The following is a 15,613-nucleotide window of genomic DNA, read 5'->3' as shown; positions in this document are numbered from 1 at the left end:
GGAATTCAGCTACAAACAAGTCACCCTGTAGTCAGATCAGCTAGAAGAAGGTACCTAATAGAGAGTTCAGCTACAAAGAAACCATCATGTAGAGAGTTCAGCTCAAACAAATTGCCCTGTAGAGAGATCAGCTAGAAGAAGTTACCTTGTAGAGAGTTCAGTTACAAAGAAACAATCATGCAAAGAGTTCAGCTGCAAACAAATCACCCAGTAGAAAGTTCCGCTATGAACAGATTACACTGTAGAGAGTTCAGTTAGAAACAAGTCATCTTGTAGAGAGATCAGCTAGAAGAAGTCACCTTGTAGTGAGTTCAGCTACAAAGAAACCACCATGTAAGAGAGTTCAGCTGCAAACAAAGCACCTGTAGAGAGTTCGGCTAGGAACAAGTCACCCTGTACAGAGATCAGCTAGAAACAAGTCACCCTGTAGAGAACTCAGCTACAAACAAACATGCCCTGTAAAAAGATCAGCTAGAAGAAGTTACCTTGTAGAGAGTTCAGCTACAAAGAAACCACCATGTAGAGAGTTAAGCTGCAAACAAATCACCCGGTAGAAAGTTCAGCTATGAACAGATCACCCTGTTGAGAGTTCAGTTAGAAACAAGTCATCCTGTAGAGAGATCAGCTAGAAGTATCACCTTGTAGAAAGTTCAGCTACAAACAAATCACCTGTAGAGAGTTCAGATACAAACAAATCACACTGTAAAGAGATCAGCTAGAAGAAGTCACCTTGTAGAGAGTTCAGCTATAAAGAAACCACCATGTAGAGAGTTCAGCTGCAAACAAATCCCCTGTAGAGAGATCAGCTAGAAACAAGTCACCCTGTAGAGAGTTCAGCTAGAAGAAGTCACATTGTAGAGAGTTAAGCTACAAAGAAACTACCATGTAGAGAGTTCAGCTGCAAACAAATCACCCTGTAGAGAACTCAGCTACAAACAAATCACCCGGTAAAAAGATCAGCTAGAAGAAGTTACCTTGTAGGGAGTTCAGCTACGAACAGATCACCCTGTAGAGAGTTCAGCTACAAACAAATCACCCTGTAGAAAGTTCAGTTACAAAGAAACCACCATGTAGAGAGTTCAGCTGCAAAAAAATCAATCATTCTGTAGAGAGTTCAGCTAGAAGAAGTCACCTTGTAGAGAGTTCAGCTGCAAATAAATCACTCTGTAGAGAATTCAGCTACAAACAAATCACCCTGTAGAAAAATCAGCTAGAAGAAGTTACCTTGTAGAGAGTTCAGCTACAAAGAAACCACCATGTAGAGAGTTCAGCTGCAAACAAATCACCTGTAGAGAGTTCAGCTAGAAACAAGTCACCCTGTAGAGAGATCAGCTAGAAACAAGTCACCCTGTAGAGAGATCAGCTAGAAACAAGTCACCCTGTAGAGAGATCAGCTAGAAACAAGTCACATTGTAGAGAGTTCAGCTACAATGAAACTCCCATGTAAAGAGTTCAGCTGCAAACAAATCACCCTGTAGAGAACTCAGCTACAAACAAATATGCCCTGTAAAAAGATCAGGTAGAAGAAGTTACCTTGTAGAGAGTTCAGCTACAACGAAACCACCATGTAGAGAGTTCAGCTACAAACAGATAACCTGTAGAGAGTTCAGCTAGAAACAAGTCACCCTGTAGAGAGATCAGCTAGAAACAAGTCACCTTGTAGAGAGTTCAGCTAGAAGAAGTCACATTGTAGAGAGTTCAGCTACAAAGAAACTACCATGTAGAGAGTTCAGCTGCAAACAAATCACCCTGTAGAAAGTTCAGCTATGAACAGATCACCCTGTAGAGAGATCAGCTAGAAACAAGTCACCCTGTAGAGAGTTCAGCTAGAAGAAATTACCTTGTAGAGAGTTCAGCTACAAAGAAACCACCATGTAGACAGTTCAGCTGCAAACAAATCACCCAGTAGAAAGTTCAGCTATGAACAGATCACCCTGTTGAGAGTTCAGTTAGAAACAAGTCATCCTGTAGAGAGATCACCTAGGAGTATCACCTTGTAGAGAGTTCAGCTACAAACAAATAACCTGTAGAGAGTTCAGCTAGAAACAAGTCACCCTGTAGAGAGATTAGCTAGCTAGAAACAAGTCACCTTGTATATAGAGAGTTCAGCTAGAAGAAGTCACATTGTAGAGAGTTCAGCTACAAAGAAACTACCATGTAGAGAGTTCAGCTGCAAACAAATCACCCTGTAGAGAGATCAGCTAGAAACAAGTCACCTTGTAGAGAGTTCAGCTAGAAGAAATTACCTTGTAGAGAGTTCAGCTACAAAGAAACCACCATGTAGAGAATTCAGCTGCAAACAAACACCCTGTAGAGAACTCAGCTACAAACAAATCGCCCTGTAGAAAGATCAGCTAGAAGAAGTTATCTTGTAGGGATTTCAGCTACAAACAAATCACCCGTAGAGAGTTCAGCTACAAAGAAATCATCATGTAGAGAGTTCAGCTGCAAACAAATCATCCTGTAGAGAGTTCAGCTATGAAAAGATCACCCTGTAGAGAGTTCAGCTAGAAGAAGTCACCTTTCAGAGAGTTCAGCTACACAGCAACCACCATGTAGAGAGTTCAGCTGCAAACACATCACCCTGTAGAGAATTCAGCTACAAACAAATCGCCCTGTAGAGAGACCAGCTAGAAACAAGTCACCCTGTAGACAGATCAGCTAGAAGAAGTTACCTTGTAGAGAGTTCAGCTGCAAACAAATCACCCTGTGGAGAATTCAACTACAAACAGATAACCCTGTAGAGAGTTCAGCTAGAGTCAAGTCACCAGTTAGAGAGAATCCTGTAAAGAGTTCATCTACGTACAAGCAGATCACCCTGTAGAGTGTTCAGCTACATTTCAAGTGACCCAGTTGAGAGATCAGCTGCAAATTATCCTGTGAGGATTAATTGACATGTAATAAATATATGCTTTCTTTTTATATTATGAACTCTTGATATACAGTAGGGGACTTTAAAAAGTTTACATATGGTTCAAAAAGAACTATTGTAATACTATTGGTAATACTATTAGTAATTACCATTGGTTTTTACGATCGCCTTAGTAATTACTATTGTAATTACGATTGCTTGTGTTGTGTTGTATGTTGTACAGCTATTGTTTTGTTAATTGACTGCTACATGACAGCTAATAAGTTACAAATTTTACTGCCCTTGCTGTTATCAAGCTTGTTGCCAGCTGGTAGTTACACATTTAATTTGTTCTTGCCCCTCTGTGTGTGGTTGTGCATGCAACTGGCAACTAGACTTGTTTTGTTTAAAACATGTAAACATATTGTAAACATGATGGTAATTACGATGTGTTTGGTTTTTACCATTACAAAGGTCATCGTAAAACTATTAAATTACAATGGTCTTTACAAAACCAAATGTAAACTTTTCAAAGTCACCTACTGTATGCATTATATATATAATTTGTACATTTAGTGATAAAATCAGAATGAGTCAAAGTATTTATAAAATCTGCTTCATCTTTTTCTTTTTCCTGTGGTAAAGAAAAATATATAGGTTAAAAAGCCCCAAAGCTGGCCATACCCCAAAGCTGGCGATAGGCCGGCTTTGGGGTATACAAATACAAAAAGAACTGAAATCTAATCAAAAACAGCCAAGCTGTAAAAAAAGGAGTGCGGCCCTTGAAAAGACTATGGTGAAAAAAGATGTGAAATCAAGGGTGGCGGCCAAGAAATGGCTGTGATGGTAGGTTAATGGTAAAAATTTTAATAACAACAATTCGGTTAATTTGTGCCAATTGACCAAGCGGCACCAAATTCACCTGAATTGTCGTTATTAAAATTTTTACCATTAACCTACCATCACAGCCATTTCTTGGCCGCCACCCTTGATTTCACATCTTTTTTCACCATAGCCTTTTCAAGGGCCGCACTCCTTTTTTTACAGCTTGGCTGTTTTTGATTAGATACTATATTTCATGAAATATATAAATACTGTATAAAGCAACCATCATTATTATGACACTAGTGGTATACTGCTGGTACTAGAGGTACTGCTGGTACTAGTGGTCTGCTGGTACTAGTGGTACTGCTGGTACTAGTGGTACTGCTGGTACTAGTGGTACTGCTGGTACTAGTGGTCTGCTGGTATTAGTGGTACTGCTGGTACTAGTGGTACTGCTGGTACTAGTGGTCTGCTGGTATTAGTGGTACTGCTGGTACTAGTGGTACTGCTGGTACTAGTGGTACTGCTGGTACTAGTCGTACTGCTGGTACTATTGGTACTGCTGGTACTATTGGTACTAGTAGTACTGCTGGTATTAGTGGTACCGCTGGTACTGGGCACTCCTGGTACTGCTGGTACTGTTGGTACTAGTGGTACTTGTGGTACTATTGGTACTAGTGGTAGTGCTGGTACTAGTGGTACTGCTGGTACTAGTGGTACTGCTGGTATTACTGGTAGTAATGGTACTGCTGGTACTATTGGTACTAGTAATACTGCTGGTACTACTAATACTACTGGTACTACTGGTAGGAGTGGTACTGCTGGTACTAGTGGTACTCCTGGTACAGGATAGAAGGAGAATTCAAGCCATAATATTGTCCCTAATCACAGTACACTAACCCAGTGCATCATCATGTGCATTGCTATAATATCTTTCTTTAACTTTGAATTGACTGGAAGTTTGGCCGCATCTGTAAAGTTGATGGTCATGTAGATGCATATCAAACAGAAAACATAGCTGTAGCTGTGATTTAGATTATTTAAAGAAAATGATTTAGTCACAGCACTGTGTCAACTGAAAAACCTGCAGAACGAGGTGCCAATAGTGTTGTAGGAGCAGTAAAGAATGCATTCAGTAATTTTGGGGAAAAGATGCTAAGAAAAATATGTGATATTGCAACAGATGGTTAAAGTGTCAATACTGGAGCTAGAGGTGGAGTATAGACTTTGCTACAGCAAGAGTATGAAAAGAAACTTCTACCTTACTGGTGTGCTTTTCACAAGTCATCATTGGTATTCAACATGAAGCATAAAAAACACAATTGCTGAAGTTGCTCACTTACTCACAGATGTGGTTTCAGTTTGCACTAGTCTCTAGTTAGCATTTTTCCACATTGCTGCACAGAATTGGATACCACTGCACTGTCTGCACAAATTTTAAACCCCCCAGTGTACATCACTGGCATAGACAAAACTGAAGGTAGTTTGGTAGATCACTATATGTTAACAAACAGAACAAGGAATAATAGGCCCAAGATACTGTCCTGTGGAACCCCTGATAAAACAGGTAGGAGCTCATAGTATAGGTGTTGTTAATGCAGACATATTGATGGTAGTAAAATAAATATGCTACAAACCATTTAAACTTATGTTCCAGCAATCCCATATAAGATTTTATTTTGTGCAATAGGGGTAACATGGTCAAACACTTTCTTAAAGTTCAAATATATAACATCACATAGAATCAGATCCCTTGTTCAATTGTTTTGTTTCAATGATAAATAGCAGAAGTTGCTGTATAATAATAACATATAATTGATCTACCTGCATGATTAAAAAACCAAACTGATGAGGAGTAAATCAGTTATATAGAAACTGAATTGTTACATTAAAGATGGTTGTGAGTCCTCATTTAAATGGCATAAATAGCCTTACTATATTATTTGGACTTTATATGTATACAAAAGTGGCCTTCTATACACGTGGCTGCTAAGACAGATTCCACTGTACAGTGCAATCTGCCTATAGTCTGGCAGACAGTAGGGTGAATTTTGCAAAATGGTCTATAGTTTACCTTTGGATTATCCTGTACACCTAAAACCATATTCCACCTGCTGGCGAGGTGTAGGCATTGGGCATTTTGCCAAACCTTGATTAGCTGCATAGCAACCATGCTTATGTCACAAAATAGCTTCTGTGAATTTAAGTCTTACCTACAATTGCTTGATAACCTGACCAGTATTGTGAGATTAGTAACTCACTTTATTAATTGTATGTGTGTAGTCTTTTTTTGTTTGATTTTGCTTTGCAATTGTGTTGATGTTTCTTTGGTCATATTTTGTATTGTTTTGGTGTTTACTTATATGTATGTGATGTGTTTCTCTGGGCAAGGAAGAACAGCTGTAGCCGATTGCTTGAAGGCTAAATATATAAATCAAATCAAACCATTTAACAAATCTGCTAAGTTACAGTTGATGTTAGAAAAACTAAAGGATTAAACAATCCCATAACCACTCCCTCAAGCACTTATCATCATTATGCACAGGGACGGATCTAGGATTTATAAAAGGGGGGGGGCTAACTCAAGGTACTAATCTCTTGGGTAGAGGACCAATGCACTTCATTGTATGCATAGGTGCAGTGGAAAAATTCCATAACAGAACCAACTACATGTTTCCAGTGAATGTTCTATTAGAGTAGTTAGCTGACTGCTCTATTAGAGTATCTTGATCTTGCACACCTCCAATGCTGATCCGGGTCCTTGTTGCATAAAATTTAGCGTAAATCCACGGATAGTACCTTGGAAAGATGTTTATAAGGTGGTTTTATGAGGATTTGTATTATTAGTGATCATATAATTATGCTAAGACAAAATTTCAATAAAATACTCAACATATTGATCAAGTAAAGCCTAAATATGAAGGGGGGGGCTTCAGCCTCCAAAGCCCCCCCCCCCCCCCTGGATCCACCCCTGATGCATATCATAGTTACGTATGTTTCAGTAACCATCATCACTTGCTCTCTTGACTTTAGCTTGCTTATTTTAAAAACTTCTTTGTTTTAGTTAAGTTTGATAGCCCTACTATAATAATAGCTACCATTACTTTTAGAACAAAATAATCCTAACTCTTATAGTAGATCTAGAGCAGCTAAGCAAAAAGTCGTTCACTATTTGATAAAAGCACCAAACTTTCTACAACATTTGCTTAATTCATTCTATTTTGTATTAGATACAGTGCCATTAAAATTACCAATCATATCATACTCAATAAACCTGACAAGTAAAATCAATAGAAAATGTATCTAGGAAGCCATAAAATATAAAAGTGCTTTATAGAAAGTAGTACGATCAGTATTATTAATACCAGCAGTACCGGTACCACTATTACCAGCAGTACCACTAGTACCAGCAGTGACAGCAGTACCACCAGTACCACTAGTACCAGCAGTACCACTAGTACCAGCAGTACCACTAGTAACAGTACCATTAGTACCAGTAATACCACTAGTACTAGCAGTACGAGTAGTAACATTAGTACCAGTGGTACCATCAGTACCAGTAGTACCAGCAGTACCAATAGTACCAGTAGTACCAGCAGTACCAATAGTACCAGTAGTATCTAGCAGTACCAGTAATACCAGTAGTACTAATAGTACTAGTAGTACCAGTAGTACCACTAGTACCAGCAGTACCACTAGTACCAGCAGTACCACTAGTACCAGCAGTACCAATAGTACCAGCAGTACCAGTAGTACCAGCAGTACCACTAGCAGTACCACTAGTACCAGCAGTACCACTAGCAGCACCACCAGTACCAGCAGTACCACTAGTACCAACAGTACCAGCAGTACCAGCAGTACCACTAGTACCAACAGTACCACTAGTACCAATAGTACCAGCACTACCACTAGTACCAGCAGTACTGTGAGTACCAGCAGCACCACCAGTACCAGCAGTACCACCAGTGCCAGCAGTACCAGCAGTACCACTAGTACCAGCAGTACCACTAGTACCGGTAGTACTAATAGTACCAGCAGTACCACTAGCACCAATAGTACCAGCAGTACCACTAGTACCAGCAGTACCAATAGTACCGGTAGTACTAATAGTACCAGCCGTACCACTAGTACCAGCAGTGCCACTAATACCAGCAGTACCACTAGTACCAGCAGTACCACCAGTACCAGCAGTACCACCAGTACTGGCAGTACCACTAGTACCAATAGTACCAGCAGTACTACTAGTACCAGCAGTACCAATAGTACTGGTAGTACTAATAGTACCAGCCATACCACTAGTACCAGCAGTGCCATTAGTACCAGCAGTACCACTAGTACCAGCAGTACCACTAGTACCAGCAGTACCAGCAGTACCACCAGTATCAGCAGTACCACTAGTACTAGCAGTACCACTAGTACCAGCAGTACCACCAGCACCAGCAGTACCACTAGTACCAACAGTACCAGCAGTACCACCAGTACCAGCAGTACCACTAGTACCAGCAGTACCACTAGTGCCAATAGTACCAGCAGTACCACTAGTAGCAGCAGTACCACTACCTCTAGTACCAATAGTACCAACAGTACCAGCAGTACCACCAGTACCACTAGTACCAGCAGTACCACTAGTACCAATAGTACCAGCAGTACCACGAGTGGCAGCAGTACCACTACCTCTAGTACCAATAGTACCACTAGTACCAGCAGTACCTCTTGTACCAGCAGTATACCACTAGTGTCATAACAATGATGGTTGCTTTATACAGTATTTATATATTTCATGAAATATAGTATCTATTATTTCGTGACTTTTATATCCAGAAGGAGCCAATTTTAAGGCAATCGGATATGGTGTTCGCATTTTATAGCAGTTTTTGTAAGTGTGCGACAAGAAAAAGAAAAATAAGAAGAAGGAAAAAAAAAACGAAGAAACTGAGCCAATTTTTGAAGTCGCATATCTCGGGAAAGCGTGAAGCGATTTTGCTCAAATTTGGAATGTGGAGTGCTGAAGTTGGAGGGAATGTCCACAGCAAAAATCGTCTTGTTTCATCAAGGAAGCACAGAGCTACGGAGGTGCGATAATTGCGTTAAGTCAAGTCAATTCAGTTGGTAAGTCAATTAAAGCATACAGGCTAGCATTTACAAACAAAAATATCTTCCAGCATTGCACATACATTAAATCATAAACTATGAAGAAGGAAAAACAATGGAAGACATGCATATAGCATGTGACTCTATTACTGATGTATCTTAGGCACATGTATAAGATGTATATGCATGCAATAGATTTGTGTAGGTGTCAATTACAGTGAGATGACAGTGTGGTGGCATTATCATGTACCTGTACATATACACTGTATTATTTCTTGTGACAACCATCTAGTAATTCATTTCAGAGCCTTTTAAAATGAAACCCACAATCAAAAGTCATGTTTATTGGTTACATTATAAATACAAACTAAAAACCATAAGAGGTAGGAAGAGTTGATGATACTGAATGTATGTATTATTATCATATATCCATGTTTCTTGCATGTTCTTTGTGTCAATGATTTGATGATGATTGAAATTGTTCAGTGAAAATGTGATTGGCTGTATAACAAAGAAAACAGTTCATTTCCATTTTCTTTTAAAATATCTTCTACACCCATAGGTGTAATTGAAGTACCCTATGGACGTAACAGAACACCCTCAGAGGAGCCTGATGTAAATGGCAGCTATAACACCCCAAAAGGTGCATTACAAACACCTTTTTTTAACAGTGATACCATGGCTGTTCTATTAAGAGTGTTTGACTGTTCTATTAGACAATCTTGATCTTTTTGAAATATTTTCCTGGTTTGATATTAACCTCAGCCTCACTGCAGACATGCATATACTTCACTATTTTCAATGCCCAGATGTCCAGACATTTACTAGCTATACTGACTCATCACTAACCTTATTATCATCAGAGCTTCCCTTGTAGCTATTTTCGAGCTTTCATTAATTATAATCATATTACATTTTATTCAAAATCAGATGACGAGACACATTAGAAATAGCTATAAACTGCTTTGCCATGCCTTGGTACTAGTTGGCACATGACTGCATGTGTCCTATAAAACTCAAACCCACAACGAAAAGCACTGACTTGTTCCGTCGAGTATAAACTTGTAGTAAGAAGACTGTAGTGAATTTTACTATTTGTTGTCAGGAATCGTTTCACCATTCAAAACAGGTTAGCCCTTGACTTTGCGACTGTTATAGTAAAGTTATACTTGTTGTGGCAGAAATTTTCCCATATATATGCTCCTCACTATGCACATTATGCTCTTCATCCCCTATTATGCCAAAAATTATGCCAGAATAATTGATGCAAGCCTACATATATGCTGATCAGATAGCACTGTAATATGCTACAAGAAGAAGCCAAGTTGTATACCGTATAGCAGGAAAATTTGGTGGGATGAGAGTTTGGCGAATTTGGTGAGTGCAATGTTTCGTCAAACCAAAGTCTGCCACATCATTTGTCCAATATTAGCTCAACAAATTTGCCAAACTTTGTTCTTGCCAATATTCTATCACAGCAAATTCATCAAAATGTCCTCCCACCAAACTTTCCGGCAATATGGTACAACTGTACGTGATAATAGAGATGTGTATCTATTATTAATCAAACTTTAATTAGCTTTATAACAGACATTACTGAATTTATAATTATGTTCTATTCCATTACTGGCTAAACATTCATGACTTCTCAAAGTATAATTTTCATAGAGGTATATTATATGACCCAGTCTGAGAAAACCAGTCTTATCGCCCATGTCAGCAGATTTAATTTTTCACCAAGGAAACAAAGCTACATGAATAAACTATCTACTTCCACAATCAAAATCACTTAGACTTGAGTGGTCTGGTTTTGCTGGCTGCTTTTCTCAAGCCCAGTGGCAATCTGTACATGCGGTGTGGGGCCTTAATGGAGCTCTGGTCAGCCTGGGGATGACTGTATGTGGCTGTACAGCTCTGTGGTGTTGAATAAGTATGTAAAATCATTCACTATTGCAAAAAGAGCTAATGACCCAATGGTGGGCTAGCCAACATACGGTGTTGTATTACAGCTTACACAACTAGCTACGTAACTATTTCAGTACTGATTGCTTATCACTTATCAATGGTTCAATGGAGGTATATTCGTCGAGCATCATCACACGTGCCACAACTGTACTTCAACAAATTCATCCACAGTCCGGTAGAGCTATATTGTTAATATTTTAGTGCTAATACACTGAAGTTCCTTTACGTTAGCCACAGCTTGTCCTGCAGTCCTAGGACACTGCTGACAGGATGACATGTTCACTCATTTCACTTGGCGAAATTCAAATGCCACATATTACATGAAATCCCGCCTGTCTTCCTTGCTGGCAGAACTTGTAAGCTTGTGACTGATCCGCCTGACTGACTGATAAAGTAAAAAAAATAGACTGCACTTCCGTACAAAGACCTAGTGTGATCAACACTAGAAAATAAACTTGATACATTTAACACCTTATCACCTCGTAGGCAGTAGGTTCGCAGCGCCATCTGGTCTCCTTTGTCACTTGTGAGTTGCGACTCCTGCCGCGGAGAGGTCCTTAGAGCGGGTCACTCTTTAGATTCGAAAATGCTCTATCACGCGAGTAATCTAAGCTAAATGTAGAAGTGTGTCTCTAATATTTTCGTTCGGTGGATTCGCGAGTGAGTTGAATGTTGTGTGTGCACGTTCACTAGCAACCCCTGGTGATACCGCGTAGTAGCGCACATAATTTATTGTCATTTGCGTGTCAGTTTAATACTGGTGAGCTTGTGACAGAGGTTTTAAAAAAAAAACCCTACGGTGATGGGGGGCAAATGCCTCCCCTTGCCCCCCCTTGGCTATGCCTCTGCAATGAATAGAAAAGTTTTTAGTTTTTCTTACTACTATAATGCCCTCTTCACAAATAGCAAGAAATAGCCATTTGCTGACTTTAGTGCAGTGGGTTGAAACACAACTGCCAAATTGAGAGGTAAGTAGCTAGCTCAATTCTTTGTTAAGAGAAGTTTTTGTTGCAAACTGCCTTTTTAGAAACACACTTTTTGAAGCTCTTTGACTGCTTTATTTATATACACTGTCATAGTATCAGGAAATTTAAACCATAATTATTAATCCTTTTTTACGTCTTTAAGCTCAACTTATAGAAATATAATTTTCATTTCAAGAGAGTCTATCCCACAGCCCCCTAGCCCTTCCACTGCCTATTAGTAACACCATACCTTTATTTCAGCAAGCATATCATTATATTCCTTCAGCTGCAGTACAATTGATGGCATAACTTCTGATGATAAGGGTGTTTTATCAGAATTTTTCGTCTGCATCTCCGTAACATCATCAGACCTTGTGGTTTCATTGTGCTGCTATGGTGTGCAATAGACACACAACAAACTATGTTGTACTACTGCACATACGTACACCTGAAATTTGTTGTTGATTTATGCGTTTTGTTGTTACATATGTATGCAAAGATTTTAATGACATAAATATGCAAAGAGGCTAGCTATGTTGTGCTACTGTGTGCACACCTGAAAGTTAGATTTTTAATGCTGCATTACTTAGTATCACTTTTATCATGTAATTTATTCCAAAAATTCTAGTGTGTGTATATGTTGAGTTGTATAGACAAGAGAGGATATCACCTTGTATGATACTCCACCAATGCTACAGTAGTCAAATTAAAGTGCAAATGTGATGTTAACTACATTTCCAATCACAAAAGTGACAGATAGCAGGGTTGATTCTTATGTTTTGCTTAATATAAGCAGCAATATTGAGACCCCTGATTAATTCATACACTTCACATAGGCAACTAATATTCTATAACAAAATCAGAAAAAGTCAGTACTATCTATGCAACAAGCTAATCTTTCATTGTTCATTTGATCTTGCTCCCAAAGATATGCTCTTCTTGTGCTGATACTCTAATATACTTGAGTGCGAAATCTCCTGAGAGATATTTTAAAATGTAAACCTTTAATTTAATTATTCAAAATTTGAGTAAGTCTAAGCAAAACACTATCTAATACATACTGTATTTCACTATAGGACAGATTTGTGGTTTGCTTTAAAGTATTGAAATCTACAACAAAGCAGCAATCTCTCAGGATCAACGTTGGAAATCAAAGGATTTAGCTATGAAATGGCTGTAACAATGTTAATGCCAGAATAATTTTATCACATCATTGCAATCAAGATTGCTGAAAAGTCCTCTTGCCAACTATTGCTGACCTTAGGCTATGTTTTCATGCTGTTACATCTGCACAGTGTTAGAGTAATTTGTAGTCTGTAGAAGACAAACTAACAACAGTGGTTTCAGTATTGCAAAAATATAAGAAAATCAACTTTATGGATGTACTTAACACGTAAAATTTGATATATTTTATGAACTTGTTAGTGTTTATAAGCACTATGCATCATATGTTTGTTGCGTGTGTGTGGCATGTACACGTATGTTTATGCACATACTCAACCTCATTATTCTATTTCACAATACACACAAGTTTACAATAGACTGTACATGTTATGTAGTTTCATTCTTTCTCTACAGTAATGTAATATCTTTGGAATTCTATACCTGACACTATCATTTCAGCACCCACAGGCCTCTGTACATGTGATAGTGATCAGGCAGACAGGTAGGCAGACCAAACTTTGGGTCTTAGTGAGAACATCAACCTCCAAATATACTTAAATGATTTTACAGTCACACTATGCTCTGAACAGCATTCTGCTAAGTATTAAATTCATGCATAACAACCATAAGGGTAATTTTCTAAATTTTGGTTGCATTAATAAAATATTTTGCAGACAATGCAAACAGGTAAATGCATTTCCTAAAATTCCTAACATTTTGATCATTGCATTTGGTGAATACAGTATTATACAGACGTACCATGACAGCACAATGTAGCTTTATTTGTTCATGCTTGTTAGAAACTGTTTTTATATCCTTATCTTTGTCCTGGAGGGTATGAAGTTCTTTCTGAATGTCATTAGCATTAAACGATAATTCTAGTTGCATAATCTGCTGTTGCAATTCCATCCCCTTTTGCCTTTCCATCTCTAGCTGCTGGTCAAACAATGTGATATCATCCCCTTTGGCTTTCAGTTCCTTCATTAGTGAAACATTTTTGGAGTAAACCTATCAATTAAATGTACATACAATTATAGATACTCCTGTTATATGTGAATGGATCCGCGAAAAGTTGTTTTATAGCCTTTCCAAGATTGCATGTACTTGGCAAACCATACCTTCACTTGTGAAAATGGTATCACCCTGAAATGTGGTCACTAACTATCCCTAACATGGTGCTATTGCTTGGTGTAATTTCAAGATGATACGTGAAATACTTTAGGAGTTATGAGTAGTCAAACGCGATAATTTGGAAAGGCTCTAAGACTCCTTTTTGCAGATCTGGTAATTATAGTGTATTATAACTAACATGTTTTAACTCAGCAGCTTTCTTTGCAGCATTTTCCATTTCATGCTCTTTCTATTCCAACAAGAATACAATTTATTTATGCAACATTATACTATATACATATGACTACGTACATGTATAAGGCTTAATAATATTATTGATTGCCACTACTATACTCTATAAATTGAATAGCTTCTAGGGATGAGCCTATTTTGCTTTTATCCACCTATTTTTCTTTCCAGCAATTCTTTTATTTCTTACCTATTTTGCTCAATATTTTGCTCGAAATTTTTCTATTTTGCTGAGCATCAGTAAAAAGTAATTGTAGTAACATGCATGTGTGACTGCTCTTTTAGAATATTTCATATTTTTGTATATAGTGACTGCTCTATTAGAGTATCTCGATCTTTAGTCACCATTTCCTATGAGCATATATTGTCCTAATACTATTGGTGACTGTTATATTAGAGTATCTCAATCTTCATCATACAAAATGTGCTAAGTTGCCATTCCTTGGTGCCCAATTTTCCACCTATTTTTCCAGCATTTTGCTCTTTGCTTTTACCAACGTATTTTTCCAAAAATTTTGCCGCCAAAATCGGCGCATCCCTAATAGCTTCTTTTCGATATCTGGTATCTTCACCTGGAGCTTTTAATAGTGTACAGAGCACGTATTAATTGTGTTTTCCATTTACTGTATAATAGGTATATATCATGCTGAAATTTTACCTCAATAATGGATTAGTTGAGTAAATAAAATGTAATCCAAAACAGCCAAGCTGTAAAAAAGCATGCTGCCCCCAAAAAGCCATGGTGAAAAAAGATGTGAAATCCAAGTTGGTGACCAAGAAATGACTGTGACGGTAGGTAAATGGCAAAAACTTTAATAAAGACAATTCAGGTGAATTTGTGCTACATCCTCAAAATTTCACTAGGATTCGGCAACAAATTCACCTGAATTCTTGTTATTAAAATGTTGCTATTTACCTATTATCACAGTCATTTCTTAACTGCCAACTTGGATTTCACTTTTTCTTTCTTTTCACCATGGATTTTTGGGGTCACACCCTTTTTTACAGCTTGCTTGTTTTTGATTAGATATCATTATTTTTTTGTATTGTTTACTCCAAAGCAGGCCATAGGCCATAAGCCAGCTTTGGGGCCTCTTTTTACCTGCTACAGGAAGGAGAAAGAGATGCTTGGGTTAAATTTTAAACATAAAACATACATATTTTATAGTTGTACAAATTTTTATACAATGAACATTTCTCAACAGGCCAACACTACACAAGTATCCAGCTTGTTAACATTTTGGACAGTTTGTTACAAGTTACTACTACATTTCCTCGTATAAAAGCCCTAACCTTAATTTCCTTTCCAGAATTTTTGATCCGGCCTGTAAACGAATAGGGTGTTTATTTGAGACCGAACATTTATTTTTGATTGGTCCTACCGACACCCAGC

At 38.1% G+C, this 15,613-nt stretch overlaps 1 protein-coding gene across 3 annotated transcripts in view; it reads right to left on the bottom strand.

The window, feature by feature from the left end:
- The window catches only part of LOC136245624 (uncharacterized), an 80,576-nt gene that overhangs the window by 13,269 nt on the left and 51,694 nt on the right, over nucleotides 1–15,613 (bottom strand). The window contains exons 8-10 of one of the 3 annotated variants that reach the window (XM_066037117.1): nucleotides 14,171–14,221; nucleotides 13,621–13,869; nucleotides 11,948–12,088 (exon numbers count right to left, since the gene is read on the bottom strand). In XM_066037117.1, the coding sequence (XP_065893189.1) occupies nucleotides 11,948–12,088; nucleotides 13,621–13,869; nucleotides 14,171–14,221 (441 nt within the window). The remainder of the gene's footprint in view (nucleotides 1–11,947; nucleotides 12,089–13,620; nucleotides 13,870–14,170; nucleotides 14,222–15,613) is intronic. The other 2 variants (XM_066037127.1, XM_066037135.1) reach the window with 2 other exon arrangements.

The sequence above is a fragment of the Dysidea avara genome, chromosome 2, assembly GCF_963678975.1.
Source record: "Dysidea avara chromosome 2, odDysAvar1.4, whole genome shotgun sequence".
NCBI lineage: Eukaryota > Metazoa > Porifera > Demospongiae > Dictyoceratida > Dysideidae > Dysidea > Dysidea avara.
The sequence above is the reverse complement of the archived record's forward strand: the minus strand, read 5'-3'. Positions and strand labels throughout refer to the sequence as shown.